Source organism: Orcinus orca, chromosome 1 (genome assembly GCF_937001465.1).
Source record: "Orcinus orca chromosome 1, mOrcOrc1.1, whole genome shotgun sequence".
NCBI lineage: Eukaryota > Metazoa > Chordata > Mammalia > Artiodactyla > Delphinidae > Orcinus > Orcinus orca.
In genome coordinates, this window is record NC_064559.1 from 109,663,282 (window position 1) to 109,682,841 (window position 19,560).

The following is a 19,560-nucleotide window of genomic DNA, read 5'->3' on the forward strand; positions in this document are numbered from 1 at the left end:
CTACAGCCTGCAGGTCCAATCCAGCCTACCGCCTGTTTTTGTAAATGAAGTTTCACTGGAACACAGCCAGGCCCATCTGTTTACATTGCTCTCTTCGGCTGCTCTCCCTCTACAACAGCAGAGTACAGTAGCTGCTGTAGAGATCATCTGGCCCACAGCGCCAAAAATACTTTCTACCTGGGCCCTTTACAGAAAAGGTTTGCTGACCCTGAACTAGCCGCACCTGAACCTTCAACTGGAGTCCCTGCAGTAGCCAGACCTCAGGGGGTGGCGGCCCGAGCCCCTCTGCTGTTGGTCACACCAGATCCAATACAGCCCACCCTCACTTTGCTGACAGCCTGCCCTTAACACAGAATGTAGATCTGCTTCCAGTTTCCACCCCAGGGCCACACATCCCGTGGTCTCTGCACAGAACTTAGTGAACCCTGCACAATTTAGCCTTTTTGAGGCACAGATCTGTGTGAGGCCACGGCTCTGCTTATGATGGGGTGGGCAGTACAAAGACACCCAAGGTCAGAGCACGGGCATCCCCCAGGCGGTGAGTCAGGGTATCCACGGGTGCTTTAGGAGAAGGCAGAGGTGGCTACAGTCCGGCTCAGCAACAGAGACACACCTACATGCATTTAATGTTCTTTCAAACCCTGAGGGTCTACGAGTGAGAAGAACAGCACTGGGTACTAAGGGGGCCAAGGAGAAAAAGTGTAAGGCTGCTGGCCCACAACTGTTAGGTATCCTGTTGGCAGTACTAGTATTCTCTGCAAAGAAAAGATTTACAAAGATTTCCTAAGAATTTAAACTACAATAGCTCCCCGTGGTTACTGGCTACTCATTTCCTCTGCTCTGTATTTCTTCAGAGTGTTAATCGCTATCTGATATTATATCATATGGTGATTTCTTTCTTGTTTGTCTCCTTAACTAGGCTGCAAGCTCTATGAGGGCAGACATGGTGCATTTTGATCACTCCTCTATTTCCGGCAACTAGAACAGCACCTGTTTATAGGAGTTCACTAAATAGCTGAATGAATGGATGAATGAATGAAAGACAAAAAGCGAGGGAGCCAGACTCTGCCAGTGGGCTGCAAACGAGATTGAATCAGCCCCCGAAGTGGCCACTAGATCACCCTGAGAACACATTCAAATGTCTGGTTGTGTTTCCAAATCGTCAAACAGATAGTTGCATCCATTAAACACCTACTGAATACTGCCGAGCTAGGCAGTTTGGGAATAAACAGCCAATCCAATCCCTGACCTCCACATCTGTGTAACATAGTGGTGATGATATGAGAAACACTTACAAAAAGAAATACGGGGAGGGGGAAGGATGGAGAAAAGTACCTGGATCCAGGGCTGCTCCTTCAACAGTGATGATACAAAACAATTTGATGAGATCTCCCCGGATGACTGATGGCGCGTCCGAGTGCACAGAGGCATTAAATATAGGACCTGGAAGAAAGCAATGCCACTTCGTGATCCTCTTTCACACTTCTGTTTAAATCCTGTTCTTGGTGTGCAAATGGGCATCTAAATGTGGGATCCCCTTCCTTGGAACTGAGCTAGAAATTCACAAAATAGGTGTCCTAAGATTGCTTTCCTTCTATTCAGAGAGACATGTGCATTAAGTATATGAGCTTCATCTTAAGATTACAACCATGGTCTCATTTGAAGGCCACCCACCTCCCATCCTGGTACAGCCTGGGCTGTTTCTAGCTGCACATGGTTCACTTCCAGGCCAGAGTGGCTCAGATGCCAGAGGGTTCAGGACTAAATCAGGGATGCTTTTGGTCCCGAAAGAGTGAGCAGCCTCATTGTATTGGGTGCTGGCGACGGGCCCTGCTATTAAGAGGCTGAAATCCAGTAATGCCAACAATGACGACATTTCTATAAAGCATGGTGGGAGCACTGAAGGCGATTCATTCCAATCTGCTGTGAGAAACTGAGGAAACGTGGAAACTCCTTTTAAAAACTACCCAGGGACTTCCCTGGTGGCGCAGTGGTTAAGAATCCACCTGCCAATGCAGGGAACACGGGTTCAAGCCCTGGCCTGGGAAGATCCCGCATGCTGCGGAGCAACTAAGCCCATGCCACAACTAATGAGCCTGCGCTCTAGAGCCTGCGAGCCACCACTACTGAGCCCGTGTGCCACAACTACTGAAGCCCGCGAGCCTAGAGCCTGTGCTCCGCAACAAGAGAAGCCACTGCAATGAGAAGCCCGTGCATCGCAACGAAGAGTAGCCCCCACTCGCCGCACCCAGAGAAAGCCCGGGCACAGCAACAAAGACCCAACGCAGCCAAAAATAAAAATAAAAAATAAATAAGTTTACAAAAATAAATAAATAAACATAAAAACTACTCAGATAGGATCTGTCTTGCATACCTTTCTGAAACTCTCCCTTGATACCCAGTTTACTTTTATAAAAGACCCCTTTCCTTCTTCCAAAGGCCAGAGGATGTTTCTACACAAACCATGCTGACTCCTCATTGTATCATTGACTCACAGCAAGGCAGAGTTGTTCCAAGTTTCTAAGTTGTAAGGCAATGAGCCTATGCATGAGCAAGAAAATGTGAAGAATTAAGTCAAAAGAATTTAGGGCTAGAAGTTAATAATATTTACCATAGAGTCAGTTGGATGCATTTGAATGTAGGCATAATTATTATTGTGCTATTTCATAACTAGGCACAAATAAATGACTTAATAAATTAAAAAAAAATAGGTATGCCTTGTATGCAAGAAATCTGCAGCTCCGATCCCCTCCTTAGGCAGAGAGAAGGGCTAGGTACTGCATTCTGTTTTTAACCCCTTTACAGCTCACTTTTAGGTGACAGTATTACATAGCTTTAGGCCAATCTGATCCTAAGAGCTTAATATTTACCATATGCCAATTCCTAATGTCTAGGAATAGGCAAACCTGAAGAAGATTCCAGAACACCAATGCTAGGGGATTTCCCTTGGGTTTTCTGGAAAGCAAAGATAGATGGCCCTGGACAATGATTCTGAAACTCACTAGAAGCTAAGAATACAGGTGTAACTACCTTTAAAATCAGATTACCAGAAAGGAAAAGGTACGTTTTGTTTTAACATCCAAAAGAAATGACTGTGAGAAAGAGAGTAAAAGGTCATATGAACCAATGCGGCAAAAAATTGAAAAGACTATACTTTCATTTCAACATGAGTAGTAAGATGAATTCATCAGATGGCTTTCTTAACACCGAGTCCATGAGTAATCCGTGTTTTGCTGGGAGCAGGGTGAAGGTCGGTTGTAGAACATGGAAACCTTAAGGCATTAGGCAGCCCTGGGCAGGTTCTGCTGAGTACTCAGATTCAGTCTAGGGCATGGAGAACGTAACAGAATGGCAGTCCCAGGACATGGGGAAAGGGATGAAAGCAAAAAGGACAAGGAAACTTTACCTACTTCTAGACATCACATCCTTCAATTAACTCGGCTCAGCCATGGTTCCCTCAGGTCCTTACCACCCTGGATTTGCTCTGTTTATAGCAGTGAGGTGGGAAAGGATTAAGCCAGTTGCTCTGAGTTGGCTCAGTGGTAATGACTGGGGGGACTTCATGCCATATATGGTCATCCATGAGGACAGGTTAGTAGGGACGATGGTGAGCAATGGGGACTGAATTTTTTTTCTCTGACTAGAAATTTCATGGTTATAAATAGAACTATACTATGGGGCTTTCTTAAAGTATCCAGACCCCTTCTAAGAGAACACAAGATAATAAAACACAAGGAGATCCTCATAATGGATTTAGGTTCTTATTTACTTAATTTGAAACAGCAGAGAAATTTGGACATATTTCCTTTACTTTATTTGGACAAATTTCCTTACCTAATTTGGACAAATTTCACTTTTTCTTTATATTTCCAAAAAAAATCCAAAATGCCTTCTAGGTCACAAGTTACTGTTCTCATTTCCCCTCATGGCCGTGGGAACAACAGAGCATTTGTGCCATGCTCACCATGCAGACAAGGACCAGGGAAAAAGCCTGCATTGTGAACTATTCACAGTAGTGGATTTCCTTCGAACGAAATGAACAACTCACTGTTAATGTGGGTCATTATCCCAGGCTTAGAAATATTTTTATTATGGTCAATTTCTGTGGTAATGCTGTTTTCTTGAGGGGATGTGTCTGGTTAACTTCACAGATGACAAACTACAGCACAGATAATTTAAGTGAACAACCAGAGTCACTACATGTCCCTGGATTCCTAGTCTGCAGAGTACATGGACCACTTAGCATTTAAACACAAACATTGACACAAACCATGCTCCAACTCTCGCCCCTAAAAAAAGGTTGTAAATGACAGTATTTTTGTGAAAGCCAAAACTACAGACTGTCGGCATGTCCATCAATAGGATGATGGTTAACCAAATTCTAGCAAGTGTAGTCATTAAAGTTGGTATTTACCTAGAATTTTTTATAACACGGAAAATGCTTATCTTATAATGGTGGGGGAGGGCAGAAAGCAGGTCATAAAATTGCATATACAGCCTGATTTCAAAGTTATGAAGAAAACATGCAAGGGAAAAATTCTAGGAAGACGAATACCACCAATTAACAGTCTCTGGTAAGATTGTGGGTGATTCTTCCTTGTATTTTACTGTATTTTCACACTTCTCTGTTAAGGAGAAAAACTTTATTATTATTCTTTTAAAAGGCCAAAGTCCTTCACATCATCACATTTAAACCATATTATTCCTCCTCATACTTTGAATCAGTAGAAGTTACAACTCAGTAGGACCCCTTGGGGAACACAGTCCGCATACCAAGAGGCAAGTGTCCTGAAAGCAGAGGACAGAAAGGTGGACACCAGGAAGGATCTCTTTGTTACATGCGTTTTACCGTGTGCTGCTAATTTTTAGGAAGTAAAGGCTCTCAGTATCAAGCCAATGTTTCCTTGGAGCTATTCGGGGCTACGGCATTGTGCTGGGTGCTGGATTTGATGGCAGCTCCTCTTAATTAAACTGTGAACTGGCCATGACAACTCCGTGGATTAAACAAAGCAAAAACCTGAGGCAGTCTATTTAACCTGTAAGCTACAGTGATTTCATCTGTTATGTGGAGATTTAAAGAACTGAGAAATAGATTCAATTCCCATTCCTCACCTAGAAATACATACGAAAGATTTTATGTCTCCCCTCTTTCTAAACACAGTTTTAAAGAAACATTAAATAACAAATGTAAAACAAACTGGAATAAAATCCTATAGGCAATAAAACAGATACACAGATAAAGGGCAAAAACCACACATAATCATCTGAATCTCAATAGTCACAGAAAAAGCGTTTGACAACACCCAACACTTCATCGTGATAAAAACACTCAACAGATTAGGAATGAAAGAAAACTTCCTCAACTCAATATTTGGTGTCTATGAAAAACCCACAGTGACCATGATACTTAAGGGTAAAATATACTTCATGGGGAAAGTTCCCCCTAAGATCAGGAACAAGAAAAGGATGTCCACTTGTGTCACTACTATTCACCACTGTACTAGATTCTAGCCAGAGCAATTAGGCAAGAAAAATAATTAGAAGGCATTTAGTAAAACTGAATAGAAGAAATAAAACCATCTCTATTTGTATCAATAGATCACATGATCCTATATTTAAAAAGCCTAAGTAGGCCGGGGGGAAGATGGCGGAAGAGTAAGACGCGGAGATCACCTTCCTCCCCACAGATATACCAGAAATACACCTACACGTGGAACAACTCCTACAGAACACCCACTGAACGCTGGCAGAAGACCTCAGACCTCCCAAAAGGCAAGAAACTCCCCACGTACCTGGGTAGGGCAAAAGAAAAAAGAATAAACAGAGACAAAAGGATAGGGACGGGACCTGCACCAGTGGGAGGGAGCTGTGAAGGAGGAAAGGTTTCCACACACTAGAAGCCCCTTTGTGAGCGGAGACTGTGGGTGGCGGGGGGGGGGGAGCTTCGGGGCCGCGGAGGAGAGCGCAGCAACAGGGGTGCGGAGGGCAAAGCGGAGAGATTCCAGCACAGAGGATCGGTGCCGACCAGCACTAACCAGCCCGAGAGGCTTGTCTGCTCACCCGTCGGGGCGGGCGGGGCTGGGAGTTGAGGCTCAGGCTTCGGTCGGAGCGCCGGGAGAGGACTGGGGTTGACGGCGTGAACACAGCCTGCAGGGGGTTAGTGCACCACGGCTAGCTGGGAGGGAGCCCGGGGAAAAGTCTGGACCTGCCGAAGAGGCAAGAGACTTTTTCTTCCCTCTTTGTTTCCTGGTGTGCGAGGAGAGGGGATTAAGAGCACCGCTTAAAGGAGCTCCAGAGACGGGCGCGAGCCGCGGCTAACAGCGCGGACCCCAGAGACGGGCATGAGACGCTAAGGTTGAACTGCCGCCACCAAGAAGCCTGTGTGCGAGCACAGGTCACCATCCACACCTTCCCTCCCGGGAGTCTGTGCAGCCCGCCACTGCCAGGGTCCCGTGATCCAGGGACAACTTCCCCGGGAGAACGCACGGTGCACCTCAGGCTGGCGCAACGTCACGCTGGCCTCTGCCACCACAGGCTCGTCCCACATCGTGCCCCTCCCTCCCCCCGGCCTGAGTGAGCCAGAGCCCTCGAATCAGCGGCTCCTTTAACCCCGTCCTGTCTGAGCGAACAACAGACGCCCTCCGGTGACCTACAGGCAGAGGCGGGGCCAAATCCAAAGCTGAGCCGCGGGAGCTGTAAGAACAAAGAAGAGAAAGGGAAATCTCTCCCAGCAGCCTCAGAAGCAGCGGATTAAAGCTCCACAATCAACTTGATGTACCCTGCATCTGTGGAATACATGAATAGACAACGAATCATCCCAAATTGAGGAGGTGGACTTTGAGAGCAAGATTTATGATTTTTTCCCCTTTTCCTCTTTTTGTGAGTGTGTATATGTATGCTTCTGTGTGAGATTTTGTCTGTATAGCTTTGCTTTCACCATTTGTCCTAGGGGTCTATCCGTCCGATTTATTGTTGTTTTTTTTTTACTATTTAAAAAATTTTTTCTTAATAATTATTTTTTATTTTATTTTATCTTACTTTCTTTTATTTTCTTTTATCCTCTTTCTTTCTTTCTTTCTACTTTTTCTCCCTTTTATTCTGAGCCGTGTGGATGAAAGGCTCTTGGTGCTGCAGCCAGGAGTCAGTGCTGTCTGTGCCTCTGAGGTGGGAGAGCGAACTTCAGGACACTGGTCCACAAGAGACCTCCCAGCTCCACGTAATATCAAAGGGTGAAAATCTCCCAGAGACCTCCATCTCAACACCAGCACCCAGCTTCACTCAATGATCAGCAAGCTACAGTGCTGGACACCCTATGCCAAACAACTAGCAAGACAGGAATACAACCCCACCCATTAGCAGAGAGGCTGCCTAAAATCATAATAAGTCTACAGACGCCCCAAAACACACCACCAGACGTGGACCTGCCCACCAGAAAGACAAGATCCAGCCTCATCCACCAGAACACAGGCACTAGTCCCCTCCACCAGGAAGCCTACACAACCCACTGAACCAACTTTAGCCACTGGGGACAGACACCAAAAACAACGGGAACTACGAACCTGCAGCCTGCAAAAAGGAGACCCCAAACACAGTAAGATAAGCAAAATGAGAAGACAGAGAAACACACAGCAGATGAAGGAGCAAGATAAAAACCCACCAGACCTAACTAATGAATAGGAAGTAGGCAGGCTACCTGAAAAAGAATTCAGAATAATGATAGTAAAGATGATCCAAAATCTTGGAAACAGAATAGAGAAAATGCAAGAAACATTTAACAAGGACCTAGAAGAACTAAAGAGGAAACAAGCAACGATGAACAACACAATAAATGAAATTTAAAATACTCTAGAAGGGATCAATAGCAGAATAAATGAGGCAGAAGAACGGATAAGTGACCTGGAAGATAAAATAGTGGAAATAACTACTGCAGAGCAGAATAAAGAAAAAAGAATGAAGAGAACTGAGGACAGTCTCAGAGACCTCTGGGGCAACATTAAATGCACCAACATTCGAATTATAGGGGTTCCAGAAGAAGAAGAGAAAAAGAAAGAGACTGAGAAAATATTTGAAGAGATTATAGTTGAAAACTTCCCTAATATGGGAAAGGAAATAGTTAATCAAGTCCAGGAAGCACAGAGAGTCCCATACAGGATAAATGCAAGGAGAAACACGCCAAGACCCATATTAATCAACATGTCAAAAATTAAATACAAAGAAAACATATTAAAAGCAGCAAGGGAAAAAAAACAAATAACACACAAGGCAATCCCCATAAAGTTAACAGCTGATCTTTCAGCAGAAACTCTGCAAGCCAGAAGGGAGTGGCAGAACATATTTAAAGTGATGAAGGAGAAAAACCTACAACCAAGATTACTCTACCCAGCAAGGATCTCATTCAGATTTGATAGAGAAATCAAAAGCTTTACAGACAAACAAAAGCTGAGAGAGTTCAGCACCACCAAACCAGCTTTACAACAAATACTCAAGGATCTTCTCTAGGCAAGAAACACAAGAGAAGGAAAAGACCTACAATAACAAACCCAAAACAATTAAGGAAATGGTCATAGGAACATACATATCGATAATTACCTTAAATGTAAATGGAATAAATGCTCCCACCAAAAGACACAGATAGGCTGAATGGATATAAAAACAAGACACATATATATGCTGTCTACAAGAGACCCACTTCAGACCTAGAGACACATACAGACTGAAAGTGAGGGGATGGAAAAAGATATTCCATGCAAATGGAAACCAAAAGAAAGCTGGAGTAGCAATTCTCATATCAGACAAAATAGACTTTAAAATGAAGAATATTAGAAGAGACAAAGAAGGACACTACATAATGATCAAGGGACTGATCCAAGAAGAAGATATAACAATTGTAAATATTTATGCACCCAACATAGGAGCACCTCAATACATAAGGCAAATACTAACAGCCATAAAAGGGGAAATCAACAGTAACACAATCATAGAAGGGACTTTACCACCCCACTTTCACCAACGGACAGATCATCCAAAATGAAAATAAATAACGAAACACAAGCTTTAAATGATACATTAAACAAGATGGACTTAGTTGATATTTATAGGCCATTCCATCCAAAAACAACAGAACACACATTTTTTTCAAGTGCTCATGGAACATTCTCCAGGAGAGATCATATCTCAGGTCACAAATCAAGCCTTCGTAAATTTAAGAAAATTGATATTGTATCAAGTATCTTTTCCAACCACAACGCTATGAGACTAGATATCAATTACAGGAAAAGATCTGTAAAAAATACAAACACATGGAGGCTAAACAATACACTACTTAATAACGAAGTGATCACTGAAGAAATCAAAGAGGAAATAAAAAAATACCTAGAAACAAATGACAATGGAGACACGACAACCCAAAACCTATGGGATGCAGCAAAAGCAGTTCTAAGAGGGAAGTTTATAGCAATACAATCCTACCTTAAGAAACAGGAAACATCTCGAATAAACAACCTAAACTTGCACCTAAAGCAATGAGAGAAAGAAGAACAAAAAAACCCCCAAAGTTAGCAGAAGGAAAGAAATCATAAAGATCAGATCAGAAATAAGTGAAAAAGAAATGAAGGAAACGAAAGCAAAGATCAATAAAACCATAAGCTGGTTCTTTGAGAAGATAAACAAAATTGATAAACCATTAGCCAGACTCATCAAGAAAAAAAGGGAGAAGACTCAAATCAATAGAATTAGAAATGAAAAAGGAGAAGTAACAACTGACACTGCAGAAATACAAAAGATCATGAGAGATTACTACAAGCAACTCTATGCCAATACAATGGACAACCTGGAAGAAAGGGAGAAATTCTTAGAAAAACACAACCTTCCGAGACTGAACCAGGAAGAAATAGAAAATATGAACAGACCAATCACAAGCACTGAAGTTGAAACTGTGATTAAAAATCTTCCAACAAACAAATGCCCAGGGCCAGATGGCTTCACAGGCGAATTCTATCAAACATTTAGAGAAGAGCTAACACCTATCCTTCTCAAATTCTTCCAAAATATAGCAGAAGGAGGAACACTCCCAAACTCATTCTACGAGGCCACCATCACCCTGATACCAAAACCAGACAAGGATGTCACAAAGAAAGAAAACTATAGGCCAATATCACTGATGAACATAGATGCAAAACTCAACAAAATACTAGCAAACAGAATCCAACAGCACATGAAGAGGATCATACATCATGATCAAGTGGGGTTTATTCCAGGAATGCAAGGATTCTTCAATATACGCAAATCAATCAATGTGATACACCATATTAACAAATTGAAGGAGAAAAACCATACGGTCATCTCAACAGATGCAGAGAAAGCTTGACAGAATTCAACACCCATTTATGATAAAAACCCTCCAGAAAGTAGGCATAGAGGGAACTTTCCTCAACATAATAAAGGGCATATATGACAAACCCACAGCCAACATCATCCTCAATGGTGAAAAACTGAAAGCATTTCCACTAAGATCAGGAACAAGACAAGGTTGCCCACTCTCACCACTCTTATTCAACATAGTTTTGGAAGTTTTAGCCACAGCAATCAGAGAAGAAAATGAAATAAAAGGAATCCAAACTGGAAAAGAAGTAAAGCTGTCACTGTTTGCAGATGACATGATACTATACATAGAGAATCCTAAAGATGCTACCAGACAACTACTAGAGCTAATCAATGAATTTGGTAAAGTAGCAGGATACAAATTTAATGCACAGAAATCTCTGGCATTCCTATACACTAATGATGAAAAATCTGAAAGTGAAATCAAGAAAACACTCCCATTTACCATTGCAACAAAAAGAATAAACTATCTAGGAATAAACCTACCTAAGGAGACAAAAGACCTGTATGCAGAAAATTATAAGACACTGATGAAAGAAATTAAAGATGATACAAATAGATGGAGAGATATACCATGTTCTTGGATTGGAAGAATCAATATTGTGAAAATGACTCTACTACCCAAAGCAATCTACAGATTCAATGCAATCCCTATCAAACTACCACTAGCATTTTTCACAGAACTAGAACAAAAAATTTCACAATTTGTATGGAAACACAAAAGACCCCGAATAGCCAAAGCAATCTTGAGAACAAAAAACAGAGCTGGAGGAATCAGGCTCCCTGACTTCAGACTATACTACAAAGCTACAGTAATCAAGACAATACGGTACTGGCACAAAACCAGAAACATAGATCAATGGAACAGGATAGAAAGCCCAGAGATAAACCCACGCACATGTGGCCACCTTATCTTTGATAAAGGAGGCAGGAATGTACAGTGGAGAAAGGACAGCCTCTTCAATAAGTGGTGCTGGGAAAACTGGACAGGTACATGTAAAAGTATAAGATTAGAACACTCCGTAACACCATATACAAAAATAATCTCAAAATGGATTAAAGACCTAAATGTAAGGCCAGGAACTATCAAACTCTTAGAGGAAAACATAGGCAGAACCCTCTTTGACATAAATCACAGCAAGATCCTTTTTGACCCACCTCCTAGAGAAATGGAAATAAAAACAAAAATAAACAAATGGGACCTAATGAAACTTCAAAGCTTTTGCACAGCAAAGGAAACCATAAACAAGACCAAAAGACAACCCTCAGAATGGGAGAAAATATTTGCAAATGAAGCAACTGACAAAGGATTAATCTCCAAAATTTACAAGCAGCTCATGCAGCTCAATAACAAAAAAACAAACAACCCAATCCAAAAATGGGCAGAAGACCTAAATAGACATTTTTCCAAAGAAGATATACAGACTGCCAGCAAACACATGAAAGAATGCTCAACATCATTAATCATTAGAGAAATGCAAATCAAAACTACAATGAGATATCATCTCACACCGGTCAGAATGGCCATCATCAAAAAATCTAGAAACAGGGGCTTCCCTGGTGGCGTAGTGGTTGAGAATCGGCCTGCCAATGCAGGGGACACGGGTTCAAGCCCTCGTCTGGGAAGATCCCACATGCCACAGAGCAACTAGGCCCGTGAGCCACAATTACTGAGCCTGCGCGTCTGGAGCCTGTGCTCTGCAACAAGAGAGGCCGTGATAGAGACAGGCCTGCGCACCGCCATGAAGAGTGGCCCCCACTTGCCGCAACTAGAGAAAGCCCTCGCACAGAAATGAAGACCCAACACAGCCATAAATAAATAAATAAATAAATAAATAAATAAATAAATAAATAATTTAAAAATATCTAGAAACAATAAATGCTGGAGAGAGTGTGGAGAAAAGGGAACACTCTTGCACTGCTGGTGGGAATATGAATTGGTACAGCCACTATGGAGAACAGTATGGAGGTTCCTTAAAAAACTACAAATAGAACTACCATATGACCCAGCAATCCCACTACTGGGCATATACCCTGAGAAAACCATAATTCAAAAAGAGTCATGTACCAAAATGTTCACTGCAGCTCTATTTACAATAGCCAGGAGATGGAAACAACCTAAGTGTCCATCATCAGATGAATGGATAAAGAAGATGTGGCACATATATGCAATGGAATATTACTCAGCCATACAAAGAAATGAAATTGAGTTATTTGTAGTGAGGTGGATGGACCTAGAGTCTGTCATACAGAGTGAAGTAAGTCAGAAAGACAAATACTGTATGCTAACACATATATATGGAATCTAAGAAAAAAAGAAAATGTCATGAAGAACCTAGGGGTAAGACAGGAATAAAGACACAGACCTACTAGAGAATGGACTTGAGGATATGGGGAGGGGGAAGGGTAAGGTGTGACAAAGTGAGAGAGTGGCATGGACATATATACACTACCAAATGTAAAATAGATAGCTAGTGGGAAGCAGCCGCATAGCACAGGGAGATCAACTCGGTGCTTTGTGACCACCTAGAGGGGTGGGATAGGGAGGGTGCGAGGGAGGGAGATGCAAGAGGGAAGAGATATGGGAACATAGTATATGTATAACTGATTCACTTTGTTATAAAGCAGAAACTAACACACCGTTGTAAAAAAAGAAAAAAGAATACAATTACTTTTAATTAAAAAAAAAATGACCACACAAACAGTGTCCTCTGGGCTGATGGGACTCGCTATGTTTAAAAACACTGATTAGGGGACTTCCCTGGTGGCACAGTGGTTAAGAAACCGCCTGCCAATGCAGGGCACGCGGGTTTGAGCCCTGGTCCGGAAGATCCCATATGCCACGGAGCAACTATGCCCGTGCACCACAACTACTGAGCCTGCGGTGTAGAGCCCACGAGCCACAACTACTGAAGCCCACGAGCCTAGAGCCTGTGCTCCGCAACAAGGGAAGCCACCACAATGAGAAACCCTCACACCGCAACAAAGAGTAGCCCCTGCTCGCCGCAACTAGCGAAAGCCTGTGTGCAGAAACGAAGACCCAATGCAGCCAAAAATAAATAAATAAATTTATATTAAAAAACCCCACAAGTACTAGTACTTCTAAAGAAATGTTTCAACTCCACTATAGGAGGAAGACTCCATCTAAATCTGGAGCAGACACGTGATGACTTGAGAATTTCTGAAACACCTGTCTACCTTTGAAAGAAGCACAAAATTTTAAAGTCAAGATTGGAAAGAATGTAATGGTCAAATACTGTGACCAATCAGCTTGTGTTTTAAGTCCTTCTCTCTATATTCGCCAAATGTCACCACCAGCCTATGAATCACGCCTCTGATGATAAGAAACTTGCTTCTTCCTCAAGCTCTAAGTGCTACACAGTCATTCCTTATAAAGACCAACTTGAATCCAAGACCTTTTCTGTATTACAAGTGTTGTATTCATATTTGTATTCTTAGGACCTAGTAAAACATAGGAACACAAGTGCTCAGTGAAGTTGGTTGTATCAAATTGAAAAAATTTCCTTAGGTCATATATTACATTGTAGTCTAGTTAATTGTGCACAAATTTTATTTTCCCAACTGGATTGTAAACTCTGTGAGGAATGACATCTTGTTTTATACATCTTTGTATCCTCCGCATCCCCTAGTATCGTGTTACGCACATAGAATGTCCCAAATAACTATTTGTTGAATTTAAAATGTGAATGAATGAATGAATAACTGAATGAATAAATCTTATTACTAAGCCATTTTCAGGGACATAGTTCTATACTGCTCTTCAAAGCTAAGGACAAACACTTATATTCCATTTCTAAGACTTAAAAGAATGACTTCAGTTACAATTTTCTTATACCTAGAAGTTTCTACACAAAGCAGCCTATTAGATTATGGAAGAAGACTGGTACTTACTCCTTGTTAATTTTTTTTTTTTCATTTTTTAAAATTGAAGTATAGTTGATTCACAATATTGTGAGTTTCAGGTGTACAACAAAGTGATTCAGTTATATATGTTTTCTTCAGATTATTTTCCATTATAGGTTATTACAAAATATTGACTATAGTTCCCTATGCTATATAATAAATCATTGTTGCTTATCTATTTTATGTATAGTATCAATAGTTTGTATCTATTAATTGTATACTCCTAATTTATCCCTCCCCCTCTCCCTTTCCTCTTTGGTAAACATAAGTTTGTTTTCTATGTCTGTGAGTCTGTTTTTGTTTTATATATAGATTCATTTGTATTATTTTTTAGATTCCACATATAAATGATATCATAAAAAAAAAGCCTAAGTAGTCAACGACAACAAAAAACTATTAGAACTAATAAACAAGTGCAGCAAGGTTGGAGGATACAAGACCAATTTATAAAAGTCGATTGTGTTTCTATACACTTGCAATGAACAAATTGAAAAGGAAATTAGGAAAGCAATTAATTTATGATAGCATCAAAAAGAATAAAATACCTAGGATAAATTTAATGTAAGAAGTTCAACATCTGTACATTGAAAACTACAAACACCACTGACAGCAATTTTAAAAGATCCAAATAAATGGAAAGATATCTCATGCTCATGGATTAGAAAACAATATTGTTAAGTAGTAATACTCTCCAAACTGATCTACAGATTCAACACAATCCCTATCAAGGTCCCAGCTGTCTTTTCTGCAGAAATTAATGAACTGATCCTAAAATTCATCTGGAAATGCAAGGGACCCAGAATAGCCAAAACAATTTTGAAAAAGAACAAAGCTGGAAGGCTTACACTGATTTCAAAACTTGCTAGAAAGCTATAGCAATTTAACAATGTGGTTCTGGTATAGGAAAAGACATAAGGATCAACAGAATAGAACTGAGAGTCCAGAAATAAACCCGTATATTCATGGTTAAATGATTTTTGACAACTGTACCAAGACAAGTCAATGGGGGAAAGAACAGACTTTTCAACAAATGGTGCCAGGACAACTAGGTATTCCCATGCAAAAGAATAAAGCTGAATCCTTTCTTCATACCACACACAAAAATTAACTCAAAATGGATCATAGCCCTAAATGTAAGAGCTAAAACTGTAAAACTCTTAAAGGAAACCATAGGTGTAAATCTTCACGACCTTGGGTTAGGCAATGTTTTCTTAGATATGACACCAAAAACACAAGCAACAAAAAGAAAAAATAGATAAATTGGACTTCATCAAAATTAAAAACTTGGGTCTTCAAAGGACACAATTAAGAAAGTGAAAAGACTACAGAGTAGGAGAAGATATTTTCAAATCACATATGTTGTTAAGGGACTTTTGTATTCAAACTATGAAAAGCTCTACTAGCCAACAATAAAAAGACAAATCAACTTAAAAATGGGCGAATGGTTTGAATAGACATTTCTCCAGAGAGGATACACATATGACCAATAACTATATGAAAAGCTGCTAATCATCAACAGTCATTAAGGAAACACAAATTAAAACCACAATGAAATACTACTTCACATCCACTAGGTTGGCTATAATAAAAATGATGGAAAATAATAACTAGTGAGAATGTGGAGAAATTGGAAACCTTACACACTGCTGGTGGGAATGTAAAATGGTGCAGCTGGTTTGGAAAACAATTTGGCAGTTCCTCAAAGAATTAAAGAGAGTTACCACATGATCCAGCATCACTCCTAGGTGAGAAATGAAAACTTATGTCCACACAAAAACTTGTACGCTAATGTTTATGTCAGCATATTATTATTCATAATCGCCAAAAGGTGGAAACAATTTAAAGGTCTATCAACTGATGAACAGCTAAACAAAGTGTGGTATATCCTCACACTGGAATATTATTCAGCCATAAAAAGGAATGAAGGATTGATACATGGTATAATGTGATGGACCTTGAAAAGATTTTGCTAAGCAAAAAAGCCAGTCACAAAAGCCCACGTATATGCTTCAAATCATATGAAATGTCCAAAAAGGCAAATCTATAAAGATACAAAGGAGATTAGTGGTTGCCAGGGGCTAGGAATAGAGAGTAGAGGGAGTGACTACTAATGGGTACAGAATTTGCTTTCTGGAGTGATTAAAAAGTTCTAGAATTAGATACTACTGATGGTTGTACAATATATATCTGTGAATATACTAAAAACCACTGAATTGACACTTTAAATGGGTGAAATTTATGGTATGTTAACCATATCTCAATAAAGCTATTATTAGAAAACAAACAAGCAGATAGATACACAACAAAAGAAGCGTGTGTTTCCTCTGCTCTTTCCAAATCTAAGGGTTTAAATCAATATTTACTCTTAATTAATCTACACATTTAGAGATTATTAGATGCCAGAAGATTATTTCATTATACACTATGAAAACTTATAATAATACAAAATATTAATAGAAAACAAACTTTACTAAGGTATAGTTTACCTTTAATATAAACGGTAATAATTAAATTCAACAAATATCTTACATTCATTGTATTGATCAGTTAATACCTGAATCTTTACAAGTGAGTATGAATTTACATATTCAGAAACTTCTAACTGGAACCCAAGGCACATTTAGTGAAAACATTCAGTATTAAACTCAAAAGTGATGATCCTTCACTTTGATATTCTAAATAAGATTGGGAATCAAAAACTTTTAAATCTCTACCTGCTGAAACACAGATACACACACAGATTTGTCAAAGGAGCTTAATGAATTTCACAGATAAACATTTCCATTTCAGAATATGTATGTATGCTATTAAAAAAAGTGGAACTTTCCACCTTATAGCATAAAAACATTTTACTTACCAAAGATAAAATCATTCAGAATGGACACCAAAATGCTCATTTTAATTAACCCTCCCATAGGTGAACACCACTAATAGTTATTCTTAAAATAACAGGTTGACAGATATATTCACCCATACCACCACAGCTCTGGAGACTGGACTAATTGATATTTTTCTAGTCCAAAAGCAAGGTAAAGCATAGCCCAAAAGGTTGGGATACTCATCCCCTGTATGGAAATACTGCTCTGATAAGTTGGGCCAAGAACAGTACCCATCACCTTCAGTCCTAGGGACCTCAAAGAGTGAAAGCCACAGGCTGGATAAGACTTGAGTCTTAGCTTTGAATCTTCCACTCTTGGCAAGTCATTTAACCCCTCTGGAGGCTCAATTCCTTCTTATCTTTATACTCCATCCACCATGTTCCTTGAAGGATTTGATATAGGTGTGTGTCAGCTGATCTATTTTAAAAAATGAGGGTAGTATGTTCACATAAAAACTTGTACACAAATGTTCACAGCAGCATTATTCGTAATAGTCAAGAATTGGAAACACTCAAATGTCCATTAGCTGATGAATGGATAAATAAAATGTGGTATATCCACACAATGGAATATTATTCAGTCATAAAAATGATGTGCTAATGAGAATTTATTTTGCGTTAAATGCTACAGTACAAAAAGAAGGGGATATGTGGTTTTTTGGTGTTTGATTTTCTTAAAAAACAGTAAGTAGTATTTGTAGTTGTGAGTTACATAGGTTTATGTGGAGAGAGCACAGTTTGCTATAGCCACCAAAAAAAAAAATTGTCTTGCCAACATGTCCCAAGCACTTTGGGATTCCTAAACTTATTTTCTGATATAGAAAATATGATATTTACTGGCATTTTTTTGCACTTCTCAAGACAAAAATGGCATTAAGTAAAAGTTACATGTAAATTTGATTCACAGGTACTTAAAAACTTAAAAGCTGCAACTGAAAGAAAAGGTCCCCAATATTCAAATAATTATATTTTCTTTTTCTGACTACATTATGGAGTTTATACCTCATTTATTTCATATATGTTTTCTTTAAAGCACTGTTCCTTTTGACATTAAAGTTTTCATTGTACTACATTTTTCATGTAACACAAAATCCAGGACTGCATTTTACAGTGCTTTTTCCCTCACACTGCTGCTTAAAAAAACAGCTAGCACTGTGAATTTATAACATGTCAAAGATGACACAGAAACTACATTTATTTTTGTTCTTTTTAAAACGCTGTGAGCAACATTTATCAAGATATTGTGTTAAAGTACTGGCATTCTCTAGGTACTAGATAAAAGGCTGCAACTCTCTAACATTAAAGTATATATGTATACATATGCATATATATATAGCAACAAAAAATTAAAAATAAATTTAAAAAAAGAATGAAGTACTGATACATGTTGCAACATGGATAACTCTTGAAAACATCATGCTAAAGTGAAAAACGAGGGGATGCAGCAAAAGCAGTTCTAAGAGGGAAGTTTACAGCAATACAATCCTACCTCAAGAAACAAGAAACATCTCAAATAAACAATCTAACCTTACACCTGAAGCAATTAGAGAAAGAAGAACAAAAAAACCCTGGGCTTCCCTGGTGGCGCAGTGGTTGAGAGTCCGCCTGCCGATGCAGGTGACACGGGTTCGTGCCCCGGTCTGGGAAGATCCCACATACCGCGGAGCGACTGGGCCCATGAACCATGGCTGCTGAGCCTGCGCGTCCGGAGCCTGTGCTCCGCAACGGGAGAGGCTACAACAGTGAGAGACCCGCGTACCGCAAAAAAAACCACAAAAAACCCAAAGTTAGCAGAAGGAAAGAAATCATAAAGATCAGATCAGAAATAAGTGAAAAAGAAATGAAGGAAACAATAGCAAAGATCAATAAAACTAAAAGCTGGTTCTTTGAGAAGATAAACAAAATTGATAAACCATTAGTCAGACTCATCAAGAAAAAAAGGGAGAAAAATCAATAGAATTAGAAATGAAAAAGGAGAACAACTGACACTGCAGAAATACAAAGGATCATGAGAGATTACTACAAACAACTATATGCCAATAAAATGGACAACCTGGAAGAAAGGGAGAAATTCTTAGAAAAACACAACCTTCCGGGACTGAACCAGGAAGAAATAGAAAATATAAACAGACAAATCACAAGCACTGAAGTTGAAACTGTGATTAAAAATCTTCCAACAAGGGCTTCCCTGGTGGCACAGTGGTTGAGAGTCCACCTGCCGGTGCAGGGGACACGGGTTCGTGCCCTGGTCCAGGAAGATCCCACATGTTGCGGAGTGGCTGGGCCGGTGAGCCATGGCCACTGAGCCTGCGTGTCTGGAGCCTGTACTCCGCAACGGGAGAGGCCCGTGTACCACAAAAAAAAAAAAAAAAAAAAAT

The 19,560-nt window shown here is 39.9% G+C and overlaps 1 protein-coding gene across 1 annotated transcript in view; it reads right to left on the reverse strand.

Moving 5' to 3' along the window:
- PTGFRN (prostaglandin F2 receptor inhibitor) overlaps positions 1 to 19,560 on the reverse strand; it is an 85,908-nt gene that overhangs the window by 8,555 nt on the left and 57,793 nt on the right. Inside the window, exon 7 of the mRNA XM_004263298.3 lies at positions 1,336 to 1,443. Within this exon, the coding sequence (XP_004263346.2) occupies positions 1,336 to 1,443 (108 nt within the window). The remainder of the gene's footprint in view (positions 1 to 1,335; positions 1,444 to 19,560) is intronic.